This window comes from Lontra canadensis, unplaced genomic scaffold (genome assembly GCF_010015895.1).
Source record: "Lontra canadensis isolate GAN:19392208 unplaced genomic scaffold, GSC_riverotter_1.0 scaffold371, whole genome shotgun sequence".
Taxonomy (NCBI): Eukaryota; Metazoa; Chordata; class Mammalia; order Carnivora; family Mustelidae; genus Lontra; species Lontra canadensis.
In genome coordinates, this window is record NW_022631365.1 from 76,521 (window position 1) to 94,588 (window position 18,068).

Below are 18,068 nucleotides of genomic sequence, written 5' to 3' on the forward strand. Positions count from 1 at the left end.
TTCTAGCTGAGACTGCCATTCAGTCCATACCCCGCTAACCCCGGTTCTCTTAGCTCTTTCTCTCACTGTAGGCAACTGCGGATGACAATGAAATCACTGGAAATCAGAACCACCTCCGTGACACTAGAGCCAAAAATTGATATATAAATCCCCGGTATCCAGACTAAACAGAGTCTTGAATGAAACATGTAAAAGCCCTTAATTCGCCAAGCCACAGAACCCAGCTGTCAGGGCTGTTTTTGCCAGACCCCTCTTTCTCTGGAGAAACACACTTGGCTGCTTTGTTCTCGGGCCCCCGAGTTTCTGCCTCAAACCGTGGAAGACAGAGATGAGTTTAATCAGAGTCTACATGGAGCAAGTGGACCAGCTTTCACACGGCATGAGCCAGCGTGTCAGGTCTTCTCTGGGCCTCTTCTTAGCCTTCTACAGACACTGCACACCCGGCAGAGTGAGCTGCTTGGGAGGACACATCGTTCACCTTCCCAAGAGACGGGCATGGGGGAGCTGGCCCAGGGTTTTCTCCTTTGAGCCTTCTACCAAGCCCACTGCAGACACTGCGGGCTCAACTCTAGATCAACAGGACCCAGCATCCGGCTTCAGTGTTCATTCACCTCCCGCCCACGCTTCTTGAATAGCAATCTGGCAGAAAGAAGAGCATTTCACCTTGGGGGCATTTCATGAGCTCCTCCATATCTTACTTAAAGACTGAATAACATTCCCCTTTCTTTTTCTTTTCCCCCCACTCGCTCCCTCAAATGGTAGTTTGGGAAGAACACTGACCCTGAATTGAAGTTGACCATGCTAGCACGTAGTGTGAGCCAACTTCTGTCTCTGGTTTTTGTTCCAGAGAAGAGTATCACCTGTATACAATTACTGATACCTTTCCTTAAATGGATACATTTCTAATCAGTGGCCAAAGCAACAGTACCTGTCAAATTATGCATTTGTTGCATGAGTTACATATTTTCAATAAATAAAAAAATCATCCAATAAAAGATGGTTTTCCCTGCACCACCGTAAAATGATCTCAGATGCTCCCTCCCCCCATCCCGGCCTTGTACCTGTACCATACTTTGGATTATATTTTAATCTCCAAGTGACCTAATGCAAGGTAAAATTTAGTCAAAGGTCCCAGAGGTCCTGGTGAGCAAACGACCCTTGTGTACAAAATGGGGTTCAACCACTCACCGTGGAGCGAGGTACAGTCTTGGCTTATTTTCTCTTACTGGAGCCATGTGCCCTCTGTAAGTGTTGAATTATCAGAGCCGCCTTGTGTCTCTACCACAGAGTTCCCAAATCCCTGGTTTATAGGGCTTGGGCTGTGATCTTGCTTTACCCCCACACCCTCTTGGTGCTACTGATTTTGGTCATTTCCAGTGACATCAGATGACAATCTTCTTTGTGGCTTGACCAGAATATCCTCCTCAATGTCTATCCCCTCCATCCAGAGAAGCAGGCTCAAGAGACAAGGTGACTAACTCTATTCACAAAGCCATGAAAGGCAACACAGACAAGAATAGTCGAGGACCCACTAAGTTAGAGATGATTTAACTGAAAAAAAAAGCAAAGTCAAGTTGATTAGGCACCGGGGAATTATGTGAGCTCAGTGGTTCTCACACACGGCCGGGCACTGGGAGTTTCCAAAGCTCTCCTGGTGAATCCAATGTGCAGTTGGGGTTAAGAACAAATATCTTCGATTGCATCTGGTCCCTGGAACTTTCTGCAGCTGGGACCCATGGCAGGGGCAAAAGAGGTATTTGTGGGTCTAAGCAGCTCAGAAGGATGAGTCTTTGAGAGGGGCGTATGCATGTTGCGGCCTGGGTATGCAAAGGAAGTTGTGTCTAGAAAGGTACTGATGTAATTGGATCAGAAGACGACTCCAGCTGCAACAGAGGAATACTACTGGCTTGTCTCTACAGGCAGGACTATGTGCTTTCTGTAAGAGTAACCAGTTTTCCTTACTTTCTCTCCACAGTTAGCTGACAAGTGAGGGAACTTAGTGTTTATAAAGGTTGAGCACAAAGCAGTGTGTGGCCTGCGGCAGGGTTCTGTCATTCAACGTGGAGACCAGTGGTTTTCAAGCCTGGGTTTGTAGCCCTTCTAGACACATCCCATGAGCTGGGAGGAGGTGCAGTGAAATTCTCAAAAATAGTTCTCAGGAGAAAAAAAAATTGTTCTCAGAAACTATCATTCTGTGTATCCTATATGCCCTATAGAATAGAATAGAATTTCTGCTGACAGGAAGTGTCAGCAGAATAATCCGTATGCTTTCAAAGCTCCAGAAAAATTGGGAATCGGTGGTGCTTGAGTGTCATTCTAGATCTGTATTTGTCCTAAATCCAGATGGTTGAGGACTTGTCCATCAATCTGGGTAATCTCTAACTTAAGCATCCCAAAGCTAAGAGTTTGCTACTTGATGCATATGCTAGCAGAAGCAGTGGCCAGGGGATCCACAATTCAGCCTCGTAACGGCTTAAGAAATGCTCTATTTTCGACCAGACAGAAAAATAGGGTTAACTTTATTCTTGAAAAATAATGGTCTTGTGTCATTTGTGGCTCGAATTTTTTTCAATTTCAGTATAAACTTGAATTTTAAAACACGTAACTACAGTGAAAACCCTCCTAGTTTTATAGTCACGATGCATTAAAAAATTCTACTTTTTTTGTGTGACCTGAAGAGCTGAGGGTACAAGTAGATTCCTCTAGAACAGAAAGTCTAGGCAGAATTTTTAATGATTTGGTCTATCTGGAATCCAAACTGCTTTTCCCCATTAGCCAAATTCCTCGCTAATGTCCTACAGGGCAGAGGTGAAGGGAAGGGGTGTTTCTTTCCTGAAGAGATGAATTTAACCAAACCTGAGATCTGACACCACCCTGGGTATGAATCATATATCTCACAAATCAAATATGCATGTATTTATGGATGCGTACGTACACACGCATATACCCGCTTATACTATAGGTATACATATATGGATGCATACATACACACATGCATATACCCACATATATTATATGCACATATATATTAATGTACACATACATACATGCATATACCCACATATACTATAGGCATACGTATATGGATGCATACGTACACACATATATACCCACATGTACACACACATATACCCACATGTATACACCTATACACATTCTTGTATAAAACAAGAGCTACAGAGAAAAATGCCAATGATTTTCTCTACCGTGGGCCCTTTGAACAAGCTGTAGACCCTATTAATAGAGTCATTAGCGAGGGGCTTTAAAAATCTTAGTACGAAGGAAGAGAGCTCTCAGGAATTGCTCTGAAACTCATGCCACAAGCCCCTTAAATGCTCAAAAGAAAGAGAGGCAATGACTTGGCATTGTCTAAGAGCTGCAGCAACCAGATGGGAGCGGGGATTCAGAGGAGGCAACCTCCCAGGGGATGCGGCTCAGCCTCCCGGACCTGCTTTGTTGAACACACGCCTGTGCAGAGGTACAGATAGCATACTTGCTCCCTCTTATCTACTCTCTGGGAGTTTATCAGTGAATCAGTGAACTGCCAGATCCACTGTCCATCTTCCCTGAACCACTCTCCCCTTCCGTAAATTCCTCTGCCACTTCGTGGGACATCCTCTAGGTTTATCTCCTGCATCTCTGACTCCGTCTGTACCAATCACTTCATGTACATTCATTCCACAGTGATTTCTGCACGCATTCGGCAAGAGAGGGGCTCAATTACACTATTAAAATAATTTTGTAAGTTTATATTAGGATTTCATTTTAGCCTTTCCAACCACACTGGAATTTCAAATTAAAGGCAAGGACCATGTGTCACACTCCTGAATTGTTCCCTGACGTTAGCTCAGCATCAAACCACTCTGTTTAGTAATCGTGTCTTGGTGGCCTTGATTGACTGTCTACACTTATATGTAAATAACACGTGATGAAGAAGAGATGGCTGGCCCTTTTGATACAAGGACTCATGTGTGTAGCTTGTGTGGTGGAATCAAACCTAATGGAAATGAGACAAATGCCCTTCAATCAATTCCCTTCAACATCATTATCATCACCTGTGGAACTCTTGATGCCAGGTACTGGTCTAGAGCACTTTATATAAATTTATCCACGTAATCACCACTATAACCTACAGTGCTACCATAACTCATTTGATGGAGTAGGATTTTGTAGTGGTGAATATCACCCATATTCCTCCTGGGACTTGAGAATGGCATTTCATATCCATGTCGATGTGGCTCGGTGGCAGAAGTCTGGACTTTCAAACCTAGAAAAGTCTGGATTCGACTATCAGCTTTCTCACATCACTATGTGTCCTTGAGCAAGTCAGCTCTACCATCAAGCTTCGTGAGTATTAGAACTCATTCAGGAGCAGGAAGAACTCAGTACTTGGTAGACACCCAACAAAGGCAGTTATTGTTATTATTATTGTTATTATTTCACAGACTATCTTCCTCTGCACACACAAGTTAAGTTTATTACTTAACCTGGTCTTATGCAAACTTAATGAGAGATAGTCATTTTTAATGGAGGTAAGTATTGGATTAGGGATATGAAGGTAAGTATTGGGTTCGGGATGTGAAGTCCTCCATTTTCATTTTGTTTTCCTGCTAACTCTACGGCCTTGAGCAAATTACAGAATCTTTTTGTTCTTCCAGATTCCACATCTAGTAAAATAATACTTGCTTCTCCTGGCCTCAAGAATATGCCATGAGAATAACTCGTTGAATATTTTTGGATTTCTGAGAAAACGATGCACTATATAAATCCAGAGCAATACTATTATAATTGACCTTTAACAACGGTTATCCAATCCTTGTGCAAGTTCATGTTTCATGCTTGCACATTGTATATAATACAATAATTACTATTTAGTGGGGAGACTGTGGGTTTGAATCACACAGATCTTGGTTTGAACTCAGACTTGTGACTTCGGGCAAGTGACTTTCCCATCTGAGCTTTAGTCTCCTTATATTTAAAATGAGCATAAGATCTCTTCTACAAAATAATTTTCAGGTATAAAATGTTCCGTGTAAAGTGCCTAGCATAATATTAGTTGAAGATAGAGCTCTGTTTACTTCCCTTTTCTGAAGTACCTACCAGATAATCATTATAGATTCTATATTTTTTTTTAGTTTCTACATTTTTAATTGCAGATATTTTTCAGATTGATTAAGAATGTTCTATATTCTTATTTATGCCCACTTATTCATGAATAAGAAACAAAAAAATTTGGCTACAGCTTTTTCAAAAGTACACTGCAATGAAAGCTTAATTTTACACACACATAGACACAAACACACATGGATTATTTGTCATCATTATATGTCTTATTATGTGGATTTGGTCATAATGCAGGTCAAATCATGTTCTCCAAAATAAAACAACCATACAGTAATTTTGGGATAACCTGGTTAACCTTCAGGCCGGTACCAATATCGTAAAACACAGTTACCTGTCTGTGGACATGCATTTAGAATTTCATCTCAACACTGGGACTATAAAAGTACCATATAAACATCCTCGTTCATATTGCTACTTAGCCGAAGCCATTGTCAGATTTTCTCACCAGTCTAAGTAGAGTTACTTGTGCTAAGATTTATTTCCTGTCTTCTTTGAAATAGGGTGAGATGGGAGAGGGGAGAAGAAATGGAAAGGAAAGAGAAACAGGAGAAAATATTTCTTCCTTCAGATTTTCATCTGGATAATCCTTTGTAAAAGTCAATAATGAAAGGTCGAAAGGAGTATTGTTCTTACAGTCTGGGGAAAGCACAACTGGTACACTGACCTGGGCCAACAGGTGATAGCCCGTATTTGTTGAGTGCTTATTATGTGCCAGGTACTGGTTTAGATGTTTAATACACTTATCTCTTATAACCTTTACTGTGACCCTCTGAGGCAGGTACTTATTATTATGCCCATCTTCAAGATGAAGAAACTGAGGCAGAGTTAAATTGAGTAACTTGCCCCTGGTCACGTAGCAAGAAAGCAGTGGACCCAGGATGCAATCCCAATTGATTAGGACCCCAATAAAAAAAGAGTGGTAGAATGTGAGGCTTCTCAACAGCCTTGGTGGAGGGAATAGCATTTGGGAAGCAGAGGCAACAGCTTACATGCCGGCCGCCGCTGACGAGAATGCTCTGTTTACGAGCAGGGAGAAGGGGATCCTGCCCAGAGCGGGCTGTGTTCTGGAGTAGTGGGAAGCAAGAGCGTAAATTAAGTCGGGTGTGGCCGCATTAGGTAGTTTATAAGTAAAATGGCCTTATGTTTGTCTTTTTTCTGACTCGTTTGGGGCATCGTTAAGTATGGTTTGACATTTAAGTCTGCGGTTTGTGTTTTAAAAAATGCACAGAAGTAGGGGCACGTGCACCCGAATGTTTATAGCAGCAATGTCTACAATAGCCAAACTATGGAAAGAACCTAGATGTCCATCAACAGACGAATGGATAAAGAAGATGTGGTATATATATACAATGGAATACTATGCAGCCATCAAAAGAAATGAAATCTTGCCATTTGCGACAACATGGATGGAACTAGAGGGTATCATGCTTAGCGAAATAAGTCAATCGGAGAAAGACAACTATCATATGATCTCCCTGATATGAGGGAGAGGAGATGCAACATGGGCGGTTAATGTGGTAGGAGAAGAGTAAATGAAACAAGTTGGGATTGGGAGGGAGACAAACCATAAGTGACTCTTAATCTCACAAAACAAACTGAGGGTTGCTGGGCAGAGGGGGGTTGGGGGGGTTATGGACATTGGGTAGGGTATGTGCTATGGTGAGTGCTGTGAAGTTTGTAAACGTGGAGATTCACAGACCTGTACCCCTGGGGGAAAAAATATATATATATATGTTTATAAAAAATAAAATTATTAAAAAAAAAATGCACAGAAGTCAAAACATCGAGAGGCACAACTATTCAGAAATGTCCTTCAGTGCAGGTTGAAGAGGGGAGGGAGGAGGCGAGGTTTTGCGGCCCGGTGGGCGGTGCTGAGCGCCATGCAGACAAGCGTTCAGCCAGAGGGTGGCACTGGGGCTCGGTCCTTGGGGCCGTCCCTCTGGAATAAGGAGGGCCGTGGGCAAGGGTCTGTGAGCCATGCTGAAATTTTAGCCAGGGCTCAGTGAGTTTCTGGAAACAGGCTGTCAGTTCCTGGCAAACTTGCCCGATCTTACTGGTAACTGCCTTTTATTCCTCCTCTGCAGCTGGTCACAAAAGGTTGAAGATCTGTGGTCAGAGGGATAATTTTGGGATGAGAACATAAATCCTGGAGCTAAACCAGGACATTCGACAAGCCACATTCTAATTTCCCAAGTAGTACCCGCTTGCTTGATCTGGGGTTCTTCCGTAATGGTCAACAAATCTTTGATTTCATATTGACACAATAGTAGAAAGGCAAATGAAATTGCCAGGTTACTGGAATTTAACAACTCGCAGAGGACATGAAATTTTCTTTATCAAAGAGAAAAACAAGCTTTTTTCAAACAACAGAGAATAGATGAAGTGTACTCCAAAACTGAAGGCCTCGTGAATTTCTCTTTTATGTAACTCCTTTTTAAGGAGTCAATCCCTATACCTAGAAGGGGAAAAATAGAGTAACTTTTTCCTGGCATGAATGATTCTCAGTCCTGGCCGCTCAAAGAAATCACCCAGGAGCTGGAAAACAATCACGGGGTGTCTGGGTCTCATCCCCAGAGGTTCTGTGTTCCTTTGTCTGGAGTGAAGCTTGAACATCAGCATTTGTAAAGCTGCTTCTGTGATTCTAATGTGCAGGGCTTGGGAACCACTTCCCTAGATGCTCTAAGTGGGTCCTAAGCTCCTGTGGCTTCCGCCAGGCAAATGCCATCTATAATTTCAAAGAGAAAATCTACTCTGTTACATTTTTGAAGAGGCAGCATGTTCTGGGGAAGAAAGGATGAAGCTGGGAGTGAAGAGTTGCAGGTTCTGACTTTGAGTTTGTGGCTTAAGTTTTCTGGATCTAAATGTCCTTATTAGAAAAAGGATACCTTTCAACTAGGAGATTTCTAAGACTCCTTCCAACTTCAATATTCTCTGACTCTAGACCTCTGGTTCTTAACTATGTTAACAAATACAGATACCTTGACCTCACCTCTGACCCGTTAATCTGATTGGTTTGGGGGGGAGGCTATATATACATTGATATTTCTTTTCCTTCTTTTTTCTTTCGAGAGGGGCACAGGGAGAGGGGGAGAATCTTAACCAGCAACCCCCCCCCCAACTCTCCCACCCTCGCTGCCCAGTGTGGAGCCCAAGGCGGGGCTCAATCTCACAACCCTGAGATCATGACCTGAGCCAAAACCAAGAGTTGGACGCTTAACTGACTGAGCCACCCTGGCGCCCTTTCCAAAGCTGCCTAGGTGATTCTAGGTGCGGCCAGAATTGAGCATTACTGATGTGTGTTCTTTGTTGAGCCAAAGTCTTTTCAGATAGAAGCTGAGATCTGCACGTGTGTGTGTGTGTGTGTGTGTGTGTGTGTGTGTGTGTTTAGTGTGTCATACATAAATCTGTACATAATGTGCTTGGGGGTATAATGCCAGCTGAGAGAGTGGCAGGAATTCATACTCAGCCTCATATTAATTCAGGAACACAGAAGTAATGCAAACACATATGTCCATGCCGTCTTAATTAGTCCCTGCTGCTTGCTCTGTTCACAAAGTGGAAGAAGTATTGCCAAATGTCTGGGATTCCAGCCCATTTGAATTCCCTGTTGGCTTCACAGGAACAAAAAAGCAGGTAAGATGGTCCGGAACAGAAATAACGCCCAACATTCCCACGTAGCCTTGTAACTCATCTAGCACTTTACATATATGATATCACGGAATCCTTATGAGACTGAGATTAATTTTCTTAACTTTAGGGATAGAAAACCCAAGACTCTTAATCCAGTCCCCAAATACACAGGTAAATAGTAGCGGATGCCAATATTCTAACCCAAACTTTGTGATGTCCTATTTTCTTTCCTTCATTTACCTCCTTTGTGCATCCACATTGACCTTGCCAAGCAGTTCTTAGGGGACCGAGCAGGAGGGTATGGTTTCATGGGTGAAATACACCGTTTCTTTGGGGGTTGAAGTGAAGAGAATGGGCTTGGTATTTTGGGTTTTTCCTCTCTATCCCGTACAGAGTCAAACCAAAGAGAAGATTGTGTTGTCTTTGAATGGAGCTGGTTAACCTTGGTCAGGGGAAGAGACGCAGGCCACGGGCCAGGTGTGCAATCAGTGTCAAGAGAAGAGATTAGATTAGAGTTCATTCTAGCCTTAACTGATTCCTTGATCCAGAGCAAAACAACCTCATTCTTCTGGACTTTTCCTTTTTTAAAAGTCACTGATACTGTAACTAACAAGATAATCTTCAAAGTAACCAGATAGAAAAAGCACAGGTCCCAAAACATAAAGATTCTGTAGAATACAACCGAGCTATCAGGTTTGACCCACAGTTTCTGTAATTGACCTGAAGAGGCTCAAAAATTTCCAGAAGTTCTCAGATTTTTAAGCTATAATTTGAGCATCACCTATAGAAAGAAAGAAATCGCCATCCGGGGTAGAGTTTAATTCTCTGTTCTAATAATTCAGGCACTTCTAAAAGAAATTATTGTGAACATTTACATATATTCCTGTGATATATTCTATATTCAGACTGATTCACATGGAAATAAAGCAGCAGAGGAGAATCTCAGGGAACCAGGCATTAAAGCATTTTATGGTGGGCAAAACAAGTTTAGAAAACTGTGAAAAAAATGAAGTGACATTCTTAACACAGTTAGCATTTCACAAGAGGGAAGAGTTTGTGCCAACATGCCGTAATCTAGTTGAGACTACATTTGCCCTTTAGGACATGTATTAAAATTCCAGGGCAAGCCATATGGAGAGGGGTTTGCAAAATTGTATACTGAAAGGTAGGCAGTGTACCTAATTCTCAAAAGGGTGTAATGCTTGCCACTTGGAAGGCTAAAATAGTAACAGAATCACCAATTCGTGTGAAATATATTTAACACCAAACATTTCCAACTCCTGAATAAAAGCAAATTAGTCTATTGAGGCTGGCTCATAAAAATCATTTTAGAGCTACAGAACAATTCTGAGGTTTTAGTCATAATAACACTTAGAGCTTCCTTGAGAAGGATCTGAAGACATCATATTAAAATATAATGAATAAGTCTAAGCTTCTCCACTAAACACTTGAAAATTAAGACTTACGAGAACGTCATGCAGGCTTGGTTTTATCCCTTCCTTCATCAACCTCCATCCCCACCTTTTTCTATTTCAAAGGAATCCCTGAGGACAAAAAGTCATGAGGAAATGCAGAAAGTATGAGGCTCAAGTTGTTTATTGTGAATGTCTCTTCAGTAAGCTAGATACCATATCACCAGTACAACTGTGATGCCCTACATTTAGGAGGTCATTTTAATAATGACTGTGTATCCATTTCATGTACCTGGTATCCTGAACTGGTATTGGCTAATTGTGTGGCTATCTAGAGGTCAGATAAGTTAAAGAGAAGAAAAGACTCAGAACAGATGTGAACTTCTCTTTGCCTCGTTAATGTAACTGACCTTGGAAGGCTGCAAGTGGCCCGAGTTTTTGAATCCTACAACTCATTTCGATCCCAGCTCTGCACTCACCAGCTGCCCATTTATAAATGGGAACAACAATGTCTACCTCGTTGGACGGATATGAGGATTATTAAACAGAGCTAATTATTAAACTAAACTCCATGTATAGTGCTTTATGTAAGACAAATGCATAATAACTATTATTTTTCACTTTCCTTCAATTTTGTCTCAATGACTTAGGTAATTCCTCTCTCATCATGATACAGTACTTGTTTTAGCTAGTGTAGATGTCAATCAAGAGTGTTTTAAATAGTTAGCATTCATACGTTCTCACTTTCCTTAGAAACAGGCCTGTGTTAATTCATCATATGGTATTTCTTTAGTTCTTATTGATAATAGTTGGTGTTCTGGGTAGTCCTTAATTCTATAGTAATTTTTTTTAAAGATTTGTTTATTTACTTGATAGAGGGGCAGGTAGGGGCAGGAGGACGAGAGAGAAACTCAAGCAGACTCCCTATTGAGTGTGAAGTCTGACACGATCTCACAACCCCAAGATCATGACCTCCCCCAGAATCAAGAGTTGGACACTCAACCCACTGAAATACCCAGGCACCCCATTTGTAGTAATATTTCCATTAATAAAAATAATTCATTCTAATGAAATAGTTGATGTCAGAAATTTTGTGAGCAGAAGTAGAAATAATAAACAAACACAATATGGCTTCCCTTTTCACTTCCCAGTCTTGGTCATGATTCTCTCCACCTCTGTGGGTTCGATGACATCTGACTTTAGTACAGGATGGGAAGACCCGATCATGTGTCTTGGGTGGTTCACCGCCCAGGGGCTTAACATCTACCCCTGGATCTTGACTAAGTAGTTTCTTGACCCTTCTTGATAACCAGTTAACCGGACTCCAGAGGGTGATGGCTACTCCTCAGGTGGAACCAAGATTCTGATCTTTCTAACCAGACTACCCATTTCACATGTGTGATATATTGAACTGGTGTTGGCTAATTGGGTGGATATCTAGTTCTCTCTGAGGGCACCATCTTTTTTTCACTGAAGGGAGCCCAAGCAGTGATGAGGAGGCCCAGCTTAGACCAGTTAAATAATTCTCAGTCAGAAGAGAGCTGTCACAGCGAGCGCTGCATGACCACTATGAAAAACGTATTTATATATAAATGTACATTATTTTATATGTTGAAATTGTTAAAATTAGAAATGAAGAAGCATGTGACCTGTGGTGAAGACAAGCCGTGTCACTCACCTGCCCAGGCTGTTCACAGGCTGTCTGGTACCTGGCCTGCTGGCACAATTCTTTGACTCTCTCATATTTGGGCAAGTGATTTGACTGTTGGATATTCTTGCTGGATTCTTCTTTCTTACGTAAAAACTTCCTTTGACAGAAAAGAAGAAGTTCCTGATGTGAGAAATGATCTGATTTACCCACCCAGTGTATTTTCCTTTTCTCTTTTTCTCCCCTGCAGCATGACTCCTCCATGTTCTTCAAATGGTGTGAAATAGATGATAAGACCTTGTCCATAGGAGCTCAACATTTGCTGACTCCTTTGTGAAAATTATAAGCCAGGTACTAGGAAGAATCGTTATCTCCCTAAAACATTAATTTCAAAATTTTGGGCATAAGTGTTTAGCTTTAGATTCATATAAATGCTTTTCTCTCAATATATGTACAGAAAAAAAAAAAAAGAGAGAGACAATGAGGATTATGAATCCAAAGGGGAAACCCAGAAGGGACTCTGGAAATGACAGTCTCATATGTGTACTTAAAACTAGGAAAGGCACTTACGGAAAGGAAGGAGAAAGGAAAGGGTGAGGCAGGACTTGGGAAGGAAGGAATGGACTGGTCCAATTCAGAACCGAGGTCGAAAAATGCAACAGTCAACGCTTTGGTCCCGTTGTATGAGAACTTATGCTTTACAATTCTGATGCAACAATCATTACTGTGCTAGCCAGTGGAGAATGAGTAGCCAACCATTCAATCTTGTGACCAAGCTTACGAAATCTGCATGCTTAGTAAACTGGAATAAGGGGGAAAAAAATACTCAGCAGGGAGAGCTGCCCACTAGGCCTGGTTCCCAGAAGCACCCCAGGAACTAGTAATTACCCTCTTTCCACGAGGAACGTATCACGCCAAATTCTGGCTTTCTTATTTGTTCGAAACCTGAAAGCAAAATAATAATATTTACTGTTGGTATCTGGACGTTTTTCCACATGCATCTGTGCTCACAGTTTATTTAAAGAAACACCTCTCGCTTCCCGCAGACCGCGACTGCCCCTCCATCAGTATGCTGTTCACAAACAGCCAAGACATTCTCAGCTTAGGGTGATTCTCATGGGCAAGAGGTACTTGGCCTTCACTCCTTTCAGTGGCCGGCTGGCTCTGGGGGCTGAGGCGCTTGGGGCTGACTGAGGGAAAGCGAATGGACACACCTGTTACCTGGCTTTTCCAGATCCAGAAGTTTGAGGACTGACTTGCCGTCCACATCGGAAGGAGTGTCGAGCCCAGCGATGTCCAAGATCGTCGGGGCCAGGTCAATGTTGAGAACGATCTGTGGGACTCTGCAAAGGGACAAGTGGTCACTCCCGGAACTAATGTCTGTGTGGGTGGCACGGAGGGCCACTTTCTCCACACTGATACTTCTTGGCCTTCAACCTTCTTCCCCCTACCTAAGTCTTTCACACATAAAACTGTTTCACCTAGATCAGACAATTCTCAAAGTGTTTCCAATGACCTGAAGAGATACAATAACTTTCAAAGAAGCCCTTTTACTACTATCGTCTTCTCCCAGATGTAGTGGCAGAGGAGGCACATGGAGGAGATTCAGAATATCCAGGTTCTGGGCCCCAATGCAGCCACTTCCAGAATCAGGGACTCTGAGAGAGGCACTGGTGCTGTGCCAAGCTTCTTCTGTGTTAGATCAGGAGTCTAGGCTGGGGAGTGCCTGGGTGGCTTAGTAGGTTAAGCGTCTGCCTTTAGCTCAGGTTGTGACCTCAGGGTCCTGGGATTGAGCCCCGCATGGGGCTCCTCGCTCAGTGGGGAGTCTGCTTGACCCTCTGCCCTCCTCTTTCTTCATGCTGGCATGCCCCCCTTCAAACAAATTAGTAAAATCTTAAAAGAAGAAGAAGAAGGAGAAGGAGAAGAAAAAGAAGTAGTAGTCCTGGCTGGATGCTCCTTTAGGACCATTCAGGATTTGAAATTCCACATGGATTCTTTTCTTTAACTCTTTCCATAACTTGTTTCATGTACGCAATCTTATTTTACACTGAACATTTTGATGTAGATGGCAGGGAACATAAAACCCATTTTGTAACAGGAAAAGAGAGATGCAGAGGGAGGCAGTGACATGTCTAATTTTTCCCAAATAATACTTGTCTACTTTTCCCAAGTAGCAGAAATAGAGCGCTAGTCTTTCAGACCCTTTTTTCTTCTAAAAGAAAATCATACTTTTTAAAAATTTTATTTTCTTTAAAAATTTTTCTTTAGTAATAATTAAAAAAAAAAACAACTAGAGGCAGGCACTGTTTCAGTTTTTGTTTCTGTTTTTAAAGACAGTGTATGTCTGATTCAAAGAAAATACAGATATGTCCCTAGTGATCCCATTCTATGTCTGTGAGCACAGGCCGTGAGATGTGGATTTTGGTCCATTTGGCAGAATTAGTCATTGATAGTTAATTTTCCTTTCTCTTTAAATAGCATACTTCAGTTAATTTAACATGTGGCAGGGGAAAAAAAACTAAGATTTTCACTTTCTAAATTAGCAACCTCCCCCTACCTACCCCCTTTTCTGTTTTGGGTGAAAAGAAACCAGACCCTGAGATTGATAATCGAATCATCTCAGATACACATAAGCCATGATAGCCAAATGTTGCAAGCAGAGAAATACGTACATGGATCCTGGTTCTACACTTGGACCACGAATAAAGAAAGGCACACGGATATCAAAGTCGTATGGCATGGATTTCCCCTTGACCAGTCCAAACTGGCCGATATGGTAACCGTGGTCAGCGGTGTAAATGATGTAAGTGTTCTCCAGCTCGCCTGTCTCCACGAGCATATTATACAGCTGAAATACAACGGAGACAAGATGGGCAAGATGACAAGAGTGTTGCCGTGATTTTCCCCGAAAGTCTTCCCCATTATTTGTTAAAGGCAAGTGTCACTTCAACAAGGCTGAGAAACATGATGACTATCTACATGTTCCAGTTGCTTACAATCCTGGAGGGAAAATGTCTGATAAAAGAGTAATGTAACTTTTTTGAATCTGGCACATTGTTCTTCAAGCTTTTGTGCACCTATTAAAAAAACAACAACAACAAAAACCAAACAACAAACTCTACAAAACAGTCCCTGCCACCTAACTTACAGGTTTTACTTCGAAAATCCACTGTTAAAGCAAATTTTATCATCACTCTTTATCAAGGATTACGAAGAGGCTGCTTTGGAGCTTGAGCCAACTAAATCCAGCCTCTGGGCATGTTTTGTTTGGCTTCTGTTATTTTTTTAAATTCAGGAGATTTCAAATAAAATGTTTGTATTTCTGGTTTCCTTTGAAAAGTCAAAAGAACTCATGATACTGGATCTATTTTCCTACGCAGGAAAAATAAGCTGGAGCTGAGTAGTTGCTCCTTGTTACAGATGTGGGCGTTTAAAGTGTCCCATAGTCCCCGCCATGCCCTATCGCTTTATACAAGACCAGCTTTGGGTATTTACATTATTTGCCTAATTCTTGAAGGTATTTGTGAGTGTAGCTCTTGACTTACGGTGTTTTGATTTTGTCCTCTTTGCTGCTGGCTCCAAAGAACCAAGCCTGGAGAGCTAGTAGAAGAGGTCAAGATAAGGGAGGGAAGATAAAGTCACTCAACACACACGTACACATATTCACGCACACAGGCTCTCTCCCTCTCTTGAAAACACCTACGAGATGAAGAAAGAATTAGGAAGAATGGATCTACACCAAGGAAGCTGGACCAAAACCTGTCACTGAGGCAAGTTTGTGTACTTACCCTTTCCACAGAATCATCCACCGACATCAAAGTCTGAAGCCTTTTGCGATGTAGAATGTTTGTAAATTCCATATGGATGGGCAGCATGGGTCCCGTGTACTGCATAATCCAGTGCTTATCCATGTTTGGTGCATAGTTATAGCTAGGGGTTCTGAAAATACCCAGAAAGGATTCTTACTATGTATAATTTTAGTCAGGTAGAGAAAAATCTCAAGTTGAAGGTTGTGAAGTAATCATTTAGGAAAGGTAATTTAGACATTGCTATTTTTGTCTCCCACGGGTCTTCTATGCTTATAAGAAGAGCTCAAAACTCCACTACCCCAAATATCACACATCCCCAAAAGGCATATGGATTCAAATTTATAAAACCTAGACGGGCAGCTAAAAAGGTAATTAGTGCAAGTTCATTTGATTCATTGAATAAAATGTGTAAAAAGACATCAGGATGATCATGTAAGATCTAAAGGTAAAATTCTGTAACACACAAGGGGATGTTTTCATGGTGATGTTAACTCTATAAATGTTGTAGTTAATTAGGCTATTAGATATATATATATTATTAGATATATTATTAGATACAAAGATGTGGAATAATGTATTTTTTCCTCTTGATTTTACTGGGCTATTATATTGATTACTTACATATGTAGTCTATGAGTTTTTCTCATTCCTAACCTTATATATAGATACCATTAATTTAATGGGCTGTGCTGGAATTAAAGCCAATCTATTTCTGCCATATACATGCTTATCCATAAAGCCATTCTTTTTATAGACAATTCAATACACGTGCAGACACAATTTTTGTTAACTACAGGGAGGTGGGTCTTATTCCTCTCGAACATGCGGGTTCAAGCCTATATTTAATTTATTGCAGAAATCCAAGTGGTGTCTCATACATTTTGTTGGAGACCCACAAAATATGTTGCCTTCTTTTTGAGATCTAACCCAAATCCCTTGACCATTAGATGCTGCTATGCTCATCCTCCTGTGCCATCTTTTATATTACAAAACTGGAGAAATAGGGGCGCCTGGGTGGCTCAGTCAGTTAAGTGTCCGACTCTTGATTTGGGCTCAGGTCATGGTCTCAGTGTCCTTTTGCTTGGGATTCTTTCCCCCTCCCGTACCCTGCCCCCGCTGCTCCTCTCCCTTCTTGCTCTCTCTCTAAAATAAAAATAAATTTAAAATAAATAAATAGAATCTCAAAAAAAAAAAAAACCACCCCAAACCCAAACCCGAAAAACCCTAGAGAAATAATCACTGTGAGCCGAGTGAATTCAGGAGCATTTACCATGAACTCTGCTGGTTTGCTCTAGCGCAAATTTCCCTTGGGGTGAACCTGGAAGTTCTGAGCTACACAATTGTTTATTGGGCTATTCCTATGCATGCTGAACAATATAAATGCTGCCTGTTATACATTTTCAAAATCTCACTTTTGATAGTTGAAAATGCTGTTTTGGGGTGTCTGGGTGGCTCAGTCAGTTAAGTGTCTGCCTTTGGCTCAGGTCATGATCTCAGGGTCCTGGGATCGAGTCCTACATCAGGTTTTTTGTTCAGTGGGGAGTCTGCTTCTGCTCTTACTCTCCCTCTCTGTTCTCCCTCTCTGTCTCTCTCTCTCAAATAAATAAATAAAATCTTTTTTTTTTTTTTTTAATGCTGTTTTGGTACCACTGAGCTTCTTGGATGCTAGTTAACTAGCAGAAGTAAAACAGCACAAATACCAGAATAACAGTGAGCACAGAAGACACTATCCCTAAGATTGTATAAATTGTGCTCAGTAGTGTAAGTCAACTCCTTTTTAAAGGGGCAGATTTGCAGAGTAGGAAAAGCAAGTATGGTTCACTTTGCTCATCTGTAAATGGGGATAATAGTACCTTTCTTAAAAAGCTCTTTTGAGGAACAACAGATCTGTCTATCTCTATCTATCTAATCATTATCAATCATCTCTCTATCCATCTATCACCTATTTATTATCTATCTATCTATCTATCTATCTCTATATCACTTAAAAGTGCTAGTACAGAGGCACATGAATTTCCTACATGAGCCAATAAACATTCTATGTAAGTGTCTGGGTGGAAAAATCCTGTTGCATTAAAAACCAAACAAGGTCTCCAGGTATCACCTGCTCTTCTTTTTAAGAGAAACTTTCAGCATAAACTTTCTTATGTTTACCCGGGTAATGACTCATGAACCACTTGTCCCGTGTTTTTGGCCTGAAAGGGTTCCTGATATCTAAAAGTGAACACGGGTGGAATCAGCCTCTTCAATCTCAGGGGCTCATGCAGTAGGAAAGGATGTAAACCCTGTTTCTTATTCTTCACGCAGCATGTCGTGGTACAAACAGGATTAGATGGAGAGGCTGAGCAGGATGACAGAGGGGGCTTCTAAACCCCATCCGAGAGGGATTTTCACCCTCAGGGGTGGCTAGAGGTCAGAAAAATAGAGCAAGTGGGTCATGAAAGG

General features: G+C 41.5%; 1 protein-coding gene across 1 annotated transcript in view; it reads right to left on the reverse strand.

The window, feature by feature from the left end:
• LOC116862902 (extracellular sulfatase Sulf-1-like) overlaps positions 1–18,068 on the reverse strand; it is a gene marked incomplete at its 5' end in the record, with an annotated part of 71,708 nt that overhangs the window by 29,655 nt on the left and 23,985 nt on the right. The window contains 5 exons of the mRNA XM_032850348.1: positions 11,845–11,974; positions 12,703–12,759; positions 13,029–13,157; positions 14,487–14,662; positions 15,603–15,753. Of these exons, the coding sequence (XP_032706239.1) occupies positions 11,845–11,974; positions 12,703–12,759; positions 13,029–13,157; positions 14,487–14,662; positions 15,603–15,753 (643 nt within the window). The remainder of the gene's footprint in view (positions 1–11,844; positions 11,975–12,702; positions 12,760–13,028; positions 13,158–14,486; positions 14,663–15,602; positions 15,754–18,068) is intronic.